The 12,725-nt window shown below is 45.0% G+C and overlaps 1 protein-coding gene across 1 annotated transcript in view; it reads right to left on the bottom strand.

Annotated features, from left to right (window-relative positions):
* The window catches only part of DPYSL2 (dihydropyrimidinase like 2), a 116,405-nt gene extending 104,710 nt beyond the window's left edge, over window positions 1-11,695 (bottom strand). The window contains exon 1 of the mRNA XM_068974736.1: window positions 11,342-11,695. Coding sequence (XP_068830837.1) covers window positions 11,342-11,695 — 354 coding nt within the window. The remainder of the gene's footprint in view (window positions 1-11,341) is intronic.
* Window positions 11,696-12,725: the final 1,030 nt, after the last annotated feature.

The following is a 12,725-nucleotide window of genomic DNA, read 5'->3' as shown; positions in this document are numbered from 1 at the left end:
CCACCAGGCTCCTCCATCCATGGGATTTTCCAGGCAAGAGTACTGGAGTGGGGTGCCATCTCCTTTTCTGGTCAGGGCTGACTACAATTATCCAAACCAGCCAATCCTGTTGATGATGCCTTGCCTGTTCCTTCCCAGAAACCTGAATAATGGCTCCTATCCACGTCCTCCCCTCACTCTCACTGCCTCCTGACTTGCTCCCGTGCCTCCCCATGTAACCTTGCATTCATGTTCTGTCTCCACCTTCTAGGAATCTGTGAGTATAAAACTTCACATGTCTTTGCTTCATGACAGTAACTTCCACACCTGTGTGTCTTTCCATACTTGATTGAAACAAATCCCAGGTGCATTTTAAAACAATTGCCCATGCTGGCCTGGGAGAGGTCATGTCTCTTTATCCAATGGAGATAAACACTTCTGGAAAGAGGCTGTGTGGGAAAGGCCAGACAAGCAGAGGTAAGAGCTATGCCACCTCTCCAAGGTGAAGGGTGTCAGGAAGGATAGTTGGGGAGTTTTGGGATGGACATGTACATATCGCTGTATTTAAGACAGATAACCAACAAGGACCTATTGTATAGCACAGGGAACTCTGCTCAATAAACTGTAATAACCTAAATAGGAAAAGTGTTTGCAAAACAATGGATACATGTATATGTATATCTGTATATGTACGTATTTGTATATCTGAATCACCTCACTGTACACCAAAAACTAATACAGCATATAAATACTAATATAAATATAAAAATAATATATAAAATAAAAAAATTTTAAGAGATATGCCGCCTCAACCAATGCTGGCCTCGTGGCCAATGCCAGGGTGCCTGGGGGGCAAGGTGTTCACAAATCTAGGTCAAAATGAGAAAAACAAGCATAATACATTAAATTTTTCATAAAACTCAATTTATGCACATGTTTAAATTCTAGAGGTTTTTTTCCTTTTAATAGTTTTGGTGCTAAAACAATCTTCATTTTGTGAGATGATGCTACAGAGTCATGTTGGGGTTATTTGGAGGATTACTTTTGTTTGCTTGTTTGTTTATTTTAGCATCCTTATTTTGGCAACATAAAAATTTGGCAACCCTTAAGTTGTTCCCCAAATTTGTTTTTGAAATTTAACTGCACAGTGAAAGCCAAAATCTGCAACTTTGGCACCAGAAATGGGAGTTGGACAAGGATTTGGTGTTTGAATCAATCCACAAACTCTAAGCCTAATAAAGAAGATTCCACTAGTATATGTAGTCAGGGAATGAGGCCAAAGACTGTTCACACCCTCCTCCAGTAAAAACATGGATTCTGAAGGGACTTCACCTAAACTGAAGGTAAATATAAAGGAAAAATATCGAGCTTATGAAAAATTACTATGGGACAAAGAATAAGAGCTCCCATTTCCTGGTGGGGAGAAAGGAGGAGTTCAAGAAATGATCTGGCATCTTCAGTGGAGGACAGAAAGATATCTCTAACACAGAAACAGACATAAAACACTTCAAAATAGGCTCTATCACACCAAGTCCTGATCTTAACAGGATGTTGAGAAACGGAAAATGGTTGCCAAGAGCTGGCCTGGCACTCACAGCAAGGCCTGGGCATTCTCTTGTCAAATGTAAATTTCACAGAGCATCAGTATCAGAGAAAGCCACTCAGTGACCATGGTGGATCAAAAACAAAGACAAGACTCCTCCAGAAAATCACAGGGAACAAAATATGAAATGTCTTCTATGCTGTCTGTTTTATTGGCATATAGCTGTTTGTAGTAGTTTCTTATGATCCTCTGTATTTCTATGGTGTCCACTGTAACTTCTTTTTCATTTCTAATTTTACTGATTTGAGCACTCTCCCTTTTTTTTCTTGATGAGTCTGGCTAAAAGGTTATCTATTTTGTTCATCTCAAAGAACCAGCTTTTAGTTTCATTGATCTTTGCTACTGTTTTCTTCATCAGTAGTTATCAGAGAAATGCAAATCAATACCACAACGAAGTATCACCTCACACTGGTCAGGATAGCCATCATCAAAAAGTCGACAAATAAATAATCAATGCTGGAGAGGGTGTGGAGAAAAGGGAACCCTCCTACACTGTTGGTGAGAATGTAAATTGGTACAGCCACTATGAAGAGCAGTATGAAGTGAAGTGAAGTACAAGTTGCTCAGTAGTGTCCGACTCTTTGTGACCCCATGAACTATACAGTCCATGGACTTCTCCAGGCCAGAATACTGGAGTGGGTAGCCTATCCCCTTCTCCAGTGGATCTTCCTGACGCAGGAATCAAACCGGGGTCTCCTGCATTGCAGGTGGATTCTTTACCTCTTTATCAGAGAAGCCCAGAGAGCAATAGGAAGGTTCCTTAGAAAACTAAAAATAGAGTTACCATATGACCCAGCAATCTGACTCCTGGGCATATATCTGGGAAAAAACATAATTTGAAAAGATACATGCATCATGATGTTCATTGCACCACTATTTACAATAGCCAGACATGGAAGCAACCTAAATGTCCATCAACAGGTAAAGAAGATGTGGTAGTTACATACAATGGAATATTGGCCATAAAAAAAGAATGAAATACCTACGGCTAATTCTTGTTGATGATGGAAAACCACAAAGTTCTGTAAAGCAATTATCCTTCCATTAAAAAATAAAGAAAGAAATAAAAAGAATGAAATGTCATTTGCAACAACATAGATGGACCTAGAGATTATCATAGTTAGTGAAGTAAGTCAGACAGAGAGATAAATACCATCATGCCACGTACGTGTGGAGTCTAAAACACAATGATACAAATGAACTTACCAAACAAAAATACAGTCACAGGCATGGAAAACAAACTGGCTACCAGGGAGGAAAGGGGAGGGGAGGGATAAATTGGGAGGTTAGGATTGATGTATACACACTACTGTATGTAAAATAGGTTACTAATAAGGACCTACTGTATAGCACAGGGAACACTTCTCAATACTCTGTAATGGTGTATATAGGATAAGAATCTAGAAAAGACCGGATATGTGCTCTACACTTTGCTCTACACCTGAAACCGACACAACATGGTAAACCAACTGTATTCCAACAAAATGTTTAAATAAATAAATAAGAACGTTGTCCAAGTCACAAAATACCAAACAAAATCCCCCCGTTCTAAGTAATATGAGTGCCTGCTGCTCCTTTACCAACCACAGCTTTCAGTTCAGTTCAGTTCAGTGGCTCGGTCGTGTCCGGCACACCAGGCCTCCCTGTCCATCACCATCTCCCGGAGTTCACTCAAACTCATGTCCATTGAGTCAGTGATGCCATCCAGCCATCTCACCCTCTGTCATCCCCTTCTCCTCCTGCCCCAAATCCCTCCCAGCATCAGAGTCTTTTCCAGTGAGTCAACTCTTCGCATGAGGTGACCAAAGTACTGGAGTTTCAGCTTTACCATCAGTCCTTCCAATCAACACCCAGGACTAATTTCCTTTAGAATGGTCTGGTTGGATCTCCTTGCAGTCCAAGGGACTCTCAAGAGTCTTCTCCAACACCACAATTCAAAAGCATCAATTCTCTGGCACTCAGCTTTCTTCAGAGTCCTCAGTCTAATCTGCCCTTATACAGATAAGGGGTATTGAGATACCTAGTCAAAGAACTGTCATCACTTTATGACAGCACCCAGTCCAAAGGGAATGCTTACTTCCTTGCGTTCTTCCCAAAACCAGCCCACCACAGCCCAAATCTCTCACCTCCTACAGACCCCCTACAGCTCCCTATGGTATGTGGTTTTTCTAACTGCAACAAGTAATAAACCCAACTCACTCAACCTCTCATTAAAGTCAGAAATCACACAGGAAACCCTAACAAAACCACCTCTACCCAACATACCTCTTGTTCAAGCAACGTAATCAGACCAGGAAGAGAAATATAAATAAAGGCATTGGGGAAAAAAGACATAAAAGCAATATTAAATAATTAAACAGTCCCAAGAGAATCAATTAAAAACTGTCAGAACCCAGAGTGAGTTCAATAAAGCAATCTATTATGAATTAACATAAAACTCAGGACTTCCCTGGTAGTCCAGTGGTTAAGAATCTGCATTCCAATGCAGGGGATGTGGGTTCGATCCACGGTCCAGGAAGATCCCACATGCCGCAGGGCAACTAAGTCCAAGCACCACAACTACTGAGCCCTCCCTCTGGAGCCTATGTGCCACAACTGGAGAAGCCCCCGTGCTACAGTGAAGACCCTGCGTGCCACAGCTAAGGCCCAGTGCAGCCAAATGAATCAATGCTCTATGTGTTATGAACTCAAGAGTCACCAGAAAGCAAATCACAACATATAGTGGGGAAATTTCCCACTCACAATAGCAACAAAACAACCAGGAATAAATGTAAGAAAAAATTTCAGATGAATAGAACGAAATATCTGAAAAACGGCAATACATGCTGCGAGCCGAGGTAGAAAGGCTTACTATCTTAAAAATAAATATGATTTATTTATATTCATTACAAATTATAATTTAATATTTAAATTTACCATAATTCTGGTAAAATCATATCGGGTTTCTGAAACTATCTTTCATGGGAAAAATGAAGAAAAGTAAAGATATTAAAATGTTGCAGTATAACACAGGGAATGAAGTCAGTATTTTATAATAACTATAAAAATTTTGAATCACTATGTTGTACACCTGAAACTAATATAACATTGTGAATGAACTATACCTCAATTTTTTAAAAGTTATAGTAACTAAAGTGGTTTTGAATCTTATGAAATTAGAAACAAATTAATGAAACAGAGCAGGAAGGCAAAAAACATGCATAGATACATGAAAAGTTGAGTATATAAAAAATAAGTGGAGAAATATCATTTAAAAATGCCTTTTGGACAACTGACTAACTATTTGGAAAATTAGGTTATACCCTACTTCAAGTTATAGACAAAAATTAATGGCCAGATTTAAATATAAATAAACACAAAACCCAAAATGATTTTAAAAGACATCCAAGTTAAAAGCAATCATGAAAGGCAAAACACATGTTAAAAAAGATGAACTGACTTAACTATGTAAAAGTTAAATTTGGATGTCAAAAAATAAAGGCAGTAAAAAAAAAACTAGATGCAAACTAGGAAATAATGTGTAATAAGCAATTTTAAAATGTATCAATTTTAATATATAATTTTTTACAAATCAGTGTTTAAAATATGACTATATTAGTAGGAAAATCTGTAAAAAGCAGTATACCACTTGTCATCTATACATTTTGGAAATATCTATAGAAGCTATAATGCCCAGTGATGTCAGGGATGCTGATAAACAATGTTTCTCATTCACTTTTGGTAGGAGTATAAAAACAGAAAAATAATATAGGAAATACTATCTGGGCTCTGATTTTGAGGCAGTTCTCCAATGGAAAGAGTTCTGGGCTAGGGGTTAGGAAGCCAAGCTTATAGTCTTCTCTTTGTCTTCACAAGCTTTCTACTTGCAAGAGCACTTACCTGGGTCTGTCATCAAAATCAGAGCCCAGGCAAGCTGTTTGTATGTCTCAAATGCAAACCTCAAGCCATCTTCAAGACCAGGTGCTTTCCCTTCAAGGCACTATCTGTGTGTAGCTCTTGGCCTCTGCTACCAGCCTTGGCCACAGGATGCAACCAACCCAAGTGCCCATCAACACACCTGCCAAGGCTTCTATTGACTCCCCCATTATTTGTTTGTAGCTCATGATTCACATCAAGTGGGAAAATCACATTGTCATCACATTGCTCCAAACTTAGAAAAGCATGTCATTCATACGGTCAGAGTTGGCCTCTGTCCAGTGATATCTGAAGCCATGTCTTGTGTTTAAGAATATCATCAGTGTAGGACACATTCATAAAAACAGATCAATGGTCTTTTTTGTAAATGGCTTCAGAGTACCTTTGTACAGAGTACAGAAACCAAAAAAACAGAACTACTCAGAACTATTTTTGCAGCAGTTCAATAATTAATTCTTTGGAGATAAAATGAGAAAATAATAATTAATATAGAAAACAACTCAATATACCATAATGATTAAGATGTTCTTTAATCACATAGTGAAAGTCAGGGAGCACGGGTTCAATCCCTAGTCAGGGAATAAGATCCTACAAGCCATGCAGCATAGCCAAAAAATAAAAATAAAAAAATTAATTAAAATTTTAAAAAAATACAGGATCTAGACTGTAAATGTACATTCTAGGGAGCAATCAAGTTGACAGATTCATAGGACGTGAAGTTCACCTCTTCCCACAAATACATTCTAAAGTTACTTAGTGCTATATAAGTAACAAAGGTTTTTGCCATTCCCTTCTCCAGGGTATCTTCCCAAGCCAGGGATCAAACCCAAGTTTGATCCTGCATTGCAGGCATATTCTTTACCCTCTGACCATCAGGGAAGACCTAAATAACAAGGTTTCACTGGTGTAGGACTGCAGCGGGACTGGGCAGTAAGAGGCCTTCACCCCCATTGTGGGACTGTCACATGAGTTCCACAGGGTGAAGAGTTGTCTTTCTGGGCATCCAATTCTCCACCTCTAAAATGAGATGATCAGACAATCCTTAGGTCTCTTTCAAGCTTGGACATTCAGTGGTAGTACACATGTGAGTCCATCACCTGACTCTCCTTTCATTCCTAAAGAAGCAGAGAGTGTCACCAAAGAACCCATAAGACCTTGTCTTTACGAAGGATAGGAAATGCCTCTGCCCTGCCTGATTTCCATGGTCCCCAAGTTGGTGAACCATGCAACATTCAAGAGGTTGTGGCCAGACATTGTCACTGGAGGTTCAAGAACAGCAATCGTCCTCCCCACCTTCAAGCTACAGGACAAGGAAGATGGAAGAGGCTGTTTAGTCGGTAGGAATTTCCATCTGCTCAGGCCTTGGGCCCCAGGCTGGGTGAGTCTACTTCATCCCAACTATTATTCCTACTTCCTCTCACAACGAATTCAGTGCAGACCCACTCATTGAGTAACAAATTTCTCAATCATCAATAACTTGTGAAAATTGAACTAACTCTAGGAATATCATTCAGCCTTAAAAAAGAAAGAAATCTCATCGCGGGTTACCACATGGATGAAACTTGAGGGCAGGATGCTAAGTGAAATCAGCCAGTCACAAAAGGACAAAAACTATATGAATCCACTTACATGAAGTACCTAGAGGAGTCAAATTCCTGGAGACAGATGGTAGGAGGGTGGTTGTCAGGGGAATGGGGAATTCAAAGTTTAATGGGCATAGAGTTTCAGCTTTGCAAGATGAAAAAATTCTGGATGATTGCATGATAGTATGAATATATTTAACATGACTTAACTGTACCCTTTAAAATGGTTGAGAAAGCTAATGGTATGTTATTTGTATTATACCACAATGACTTTTTAAATTTTAACTAATTATATGATCATGGCTCAGACAGTAAAGCGTCTGTCTACAATGCAGGTGACCTGGTTTCAATCCCTGGGTGGGGAAGATCCCCTGGAGAAGGAAATGGCAACCCACTCCAGTACTCTTGCCTGGAAAATCCCATGGACGGAGGAGCCTGGTAGGCTACAGTCCATGGGGTCGCAAAGAGTCGGACACGACTGAGTGACTTCACTTTCACTTTCACTTTGGGAAATCAAGAGTAACCGATAATTATAGATCATAATGATTTCCTTCATCTCCCCAAGTACCCCACCTCCTTCAAACCCAGATGGATCTTAGGGTTTTTGGCACCCTGAACACACGAATATCCATTTTTGTGTCTCCCCTTTTGAAATGATGTGGCTTCTAAAATATCAAATTAATGCCCTTTTTCTAGGCTCCCAGCCAAATCTCTACCACACAACCCACTAACTAGACATCTATTCTGTTGAACAGGCTAATCTATTATCAAACAAATATCTCCGGGGACAACTTGTGTATCAGTTACATAAGAGATGGATGCCTTCAATCCTTGGGATTTCTTTCCAGCTAAGATTAATACAAGGAAGAGATTTTGAATGGGAGAAGGAGGGGGGCAAAGGAGGAGAGAGTGGTTTCGGAACTTGTTGCTTTTGGAGAAAGATCTAGAAAAAGCACCATCAAGGGATGGTGTTGAAGGCAGGAGAATTACTGGGCACTCAGGGCTGGGAAGATAATTAACATGGGGAGAAGGGATGGGGACACAGAATGGAAGGGAATATCAGAAATCATTATACAGACTTGGAGATTTTGTCATTCAGCACGCTATTGTTTAGTCCACTCACTGGCACCTTCCCACGGAAGTGGAGAATCACTGTCTAACACTCTAGTACTCTAATCTATGTAGGTTGTTTGCTACTGGGAAAAGACCCTGAAAGCCCTGGCTGAACAGTTGGTTCTGGCTAAACTGTGTCTGAGTTGAAAGAAAGGGATTCCTAAGAGGAAAGGAGGAGGCTGGGGAAACCCTGGGCACCGGCAGGGAGAACTATGCTCTGTTTAAGAGGCTCAGAGTCCTTCATGGGTGGTGATCTATTTAATCTCACTGCAGCCCAAGGTGAACGTCCCCAAGGACACAAAGGAAAAAGAGAGTAATGAGATAGCCTTCCTCGCTCACATTCATTGCACCAGCATTTTCCTTTTACCACAATCTACCAACCCAAACCAAGCCACACCCATTGCTTTCTGCTGCCAACCTGCTCATGCCTGCAAACGCAATTGCAAACACTCAACCTCCCCTCACCTCCCACAAACCACATGGCATCTGGGCTAAGGAAGCCTGTACCCTCCTTTCCCAAAGCCTTACTAGAAAAACAGCAGAACCTGCTAGAGCAAAAAGTGGACAAAGTCACTTTGGATCATACAATAAGGATATGTAAAAATACAGGTTCAGAGGAGGATACAGGTTCAGAGGAGCCCCAGGATCCACTCATTCTAGTTCTCTGCTACCTCTCTCTGTTCCAGGGCATGAGATAAGAATGCCCTGGGATGCTGGCAGTTACCCTGCTCATTATCTGAAAACTGAGTAATGGCTACTCAATTCCATCAAAGTGGTGGGTCCAACCATACTTTTGGAAATAAGCATTACTGCTATATGTGTGTGTGTGTGCGTGTGTGCGTGTGTGTGTGTGTGTGTGTGTGTGTGTGTGTGTGTGTGTCCCAATCCCTTTTTCTCTCTTGTATAGATAAGAAATAGTCAAACACTGATCCTGGTAAATGCTCTTAGTCATGAATGAAAAAATTCCCACAGGAACGGCCGTTATGTGATACGGCAACATCGAAAATGAAAATTCAAGGAAGGCTGCTAAAAGATCAAGCCAGAATCACCCTGTTACTAGTAACTGAATACCTACAGCAAATGTGGTTTGCAGAGGCTAAAACTGCCTGGGGTATTGGTTAAGAATTTCCTCTTCAAATCTCCCCCTCCATGTGCCCTAGGTTTACAATTTAGAATTTCTATGAAATTCAGAGAGTGTTCATCAAACACCCAAGTTTCTAAATGGGCAGGAAAAGAGATGTGTTATTCAACCCAGTGAAACTTTGCCTTTCAAACTTGAGTTTTAATTCACTGCCATATTTATCAAGATGGCCACTTTCAACCTTTGCCCTCTGATCTGCCATTTTTTAAATGATCTCTTCCTTATCTCAAGGCATTTTTTCTGCTCCCTTTAGGACACAAGAATCTCCATCACAACTAGTTGAAGATGAGGTGATTACACAACCATGATGCCATATAATCAAGGTCTAGTCCTCACTCAGTGTATTTCACATTCCTCAGCTTTCGGTGTAAGTCACATTATTAGAAACATGTACTTCGATTGTCTGATCCCCTGGAATAACACAAGTTCTTGGGTTAAGTTCTTCCGACTGACCCATAGTGATATAGGGGTGGCAAGGATCCCCCGCCATAAAATCATAAATCAGAGAACCGAGCTGGGCAAGGAAGAATCAGTTAAGTAACTAATTGTCATTAAAAAGTGACAGCGAGAGGTTTCTCTCTCCTAGAACTTGTCCTGTATAAGTCAAAAGCTGCAAAACTCTATGCCATATCAGGAAACAGGAACATGTTCAGACTACTGCCATCAACCCTTAGTTGTTCTCTGATGAGTTCACTGTCAGCCTACAACCTGAGTGCCAGATAAATGCTTATCACTCAGTGGATTTGTCTGGAGCACTCCCAACGACTCTAGAAGATCTTTAAGAAGAACTCACCTTGAACTTTTTACAGCTAATCTCCATCCTACCCACACACAATAGGTTGTTAATAAATAATCGATTGTTGACCAGTTTCTCATCTTCACCAATGGGCATGGGAGACAAACAGCAAACAAGAGTTGAAACCTTTCACACTATAATTTATCACTTGAGACATTAAGGCTGAGAGAAAAAAATTGTACAAGTATGAAGGTCACTCTGATAAAGGAAAGCACATGTGGTATGCAAAGACAAAATGCACACTGTACTTATTTCCCAGAGATGACATTTTCTGAAATTCGGTTTACCAAATTGGTCTTCTTTGTTTCCTCATTTAACACAGTATGGGGTGGGGAGCGTCTAATTCATCGATGACAATCTATTCAAAATGTGAGGGCTTTTCTCTTTTCTTTTACCCTTTGACTATAATCCACTTAGTCCCCATCCCCAAAGCCTTCCCAAATAGTGGCGGGGTGTGGGGGGAGCGCTCTGAGACGCCCTTGCTCAGATACTTAGCGGAACTCTGTTCTCCACATGGGCTATTTAGGAGAGTCGCGGTCTCCTCGCGTGACTCCACTGCCTCCTGGGTTCTTCTCTCGCTGCAGCAGTCAGGGTGATGAGATAGTCTCCCTTGCGGTCCGGGGAGGCGCTGGCCATGGTCCTGACCTCGAGCTCGGGACTCGAGCGCCGAGGGCGCCCAGGAGAGGCGCTGGGAGAGCGCGCAGGGCGCGGCGGGGAGCGGCCGTCGAGGCCCCCGCCCTTCCCGACCCCGGGGGAGCCCGCCGGCCTCCGCGCGAACCCTCCACTGCATGCTCGGAGCTGCATCAAAAAGGGTGGGGCATCCAGCCACAGCTGCAATCGGAAGCCACCCGGGAGGATTGAAGAAGAATGGAAACCCGGCCCGTCCCCTCCCCCTCCAACCATGCTACCCCCTCCCCAGTAGGGGATAGGCCCATCCTTTACCCCCCATCCTCCACCTCCCAGGCCCAGGGAGGCGCGGGCAGCCTTTGTGGACGCACGGCCGCCCACCACCGAGCCCGAGCACAGAGAGGGGTCGGGCAGGGTGGGGTGTGTGTGCACCTGCAAGAAGCGATATTCGAGGCGGGGCAGGACTGTGGGTTACGCTGGGATCCTCGGTTCTCCGCCGAGCTGGAAGGGGGCGAGGGAGGGGCGATCCCCACGCCCTATTCTCGGTCTCCAACACCGCTCCCCCGACCACCACCCATACCAACCTGGTCGTTGATGTTCTGCAGAGCTTCCTTGCCCGAGGCCCGCCGAATCTCCACCTTCCTGCTCGATTCAACAGATGGCTCCCCGCCGGCGCGCCGGCCCTGCCGGGAGTAGGGCGTCTGCGGGTCGGGGCCCAAGTGTGCGACGTCCCGCTGCTGGGCCACCACCTGCCCCGAGCCCCGGCCCACCGTCAACGAGTCGAAGTCGATGGTCTTGTTCTCCGAGGACCCCTCCACCGGGCAGAACATGCCACAGAATTTCTGCCGAGGCTTGGGGCTGCCTGAGCCCAGGTTTTTAAAAAAGGCAGGGACCTCTTCGTCCTCTGCCGCCTTCCCGGATTGCTTCCTCTCAGCCATGGTGTGGGGGCTCGGGGAGGGTCCTTGCCGTTCGTCCGTCCGTCTGCCAGTCCCTACGTCTGCCTGTCTCTAGGCACAAACCCCCTGCCCCGGCTGCAGCCGCGGCTGCCGCTCTCTGCCTACCGCAAGGTGTACAGAAAGGAAGGAGGGCTGGCGAGCGAGCGACCCACCCCTTACGGTCCCTCCCCTTGACCCCGCTTTCTCCCCTCCCTGCCCACGCCCCCCGCCAGCTCCCGCGAGCAGCAAAGTTGGGTCTGGGCGGGCGGCCGCTGCGGCAGCGAGAGCGGAGAGGCTGCCAGTTCCCGGCAGCTGCGGGAGGAGCGAGGCGCGGGCGGGGCGGAGGCGGGGCGCGGCGCGCCGGGGAGGGGAGCGAGGAGCCGGGGAGGCCAGGGAGGGCCTCGCTCCGGAAGTGAAGCTGCCAGACCACCGGCTAATGGATGCGCAGCGGAGGGCCCGCTGACCGCTCTGGGCGCCACGGTGAGTACCCGGCAGGGCACGCGGGGACGAAGATCGTAGGGCGCAGTGCCTGGTCCCCGCGCCCCTCTCCCGGACCTGCCCGGCCCAGGCGCCTCTTCCTCACCGCATTGCGGAGGTGGGCCCACGACGAGTGCCCACCGTGGGGAGGGCTCCCTCCCCCTGCCCCGGGTGTGAGCTGATGGGTGGGGAAAGTGGCACACGCTGGCGGGCGCCAGGACACCCATGGTGGAGGGGCGGGGGAGAGAAGGAGGGGCGGCACTGGGGTTGGAGAAGAGATGGCGCAGGCCGCGCGGAAAAGAGGGGACCGTAAGAGGCGCGGGGACACTAGAGCTTCGGTCTAACCACCGGCCGTGGTGGAACACTGGGAGCAGAAATTGAAACGTGATTCTCACTTACTGCTCCCACAGTGGTGGTGGTGGGGCGCATCGTGGCAGGGAGAGATACAGAGGGGCGTAGCAAATACGAAGTGGGTGGGTGTAGAGACAGGAAATAGATCTACAGTCTGTGCAAGTGTAGCAAGGCGAGGAGTTGGCAGGTACAGCCCCGCGCGGCA

The sequence above is a fragment of the Capricornis sumatraensis genome, chromosome 6 (genome assembly GCF_032405125.1).
Source record: "Capricornis sumatraensis isolate serow.1 chromosome 6, serow.2, whole genome shotgun sequence".
Lineage (NCBI taxonomy): Eukaryota > Metazoa > Chordata > Mammalia > Artiodactyla > Bovidae > Capricornis > Capricornis sumatraensis.
This window is presented reverse-complemented; position numbering and strand designations above follow the sequence as displayed.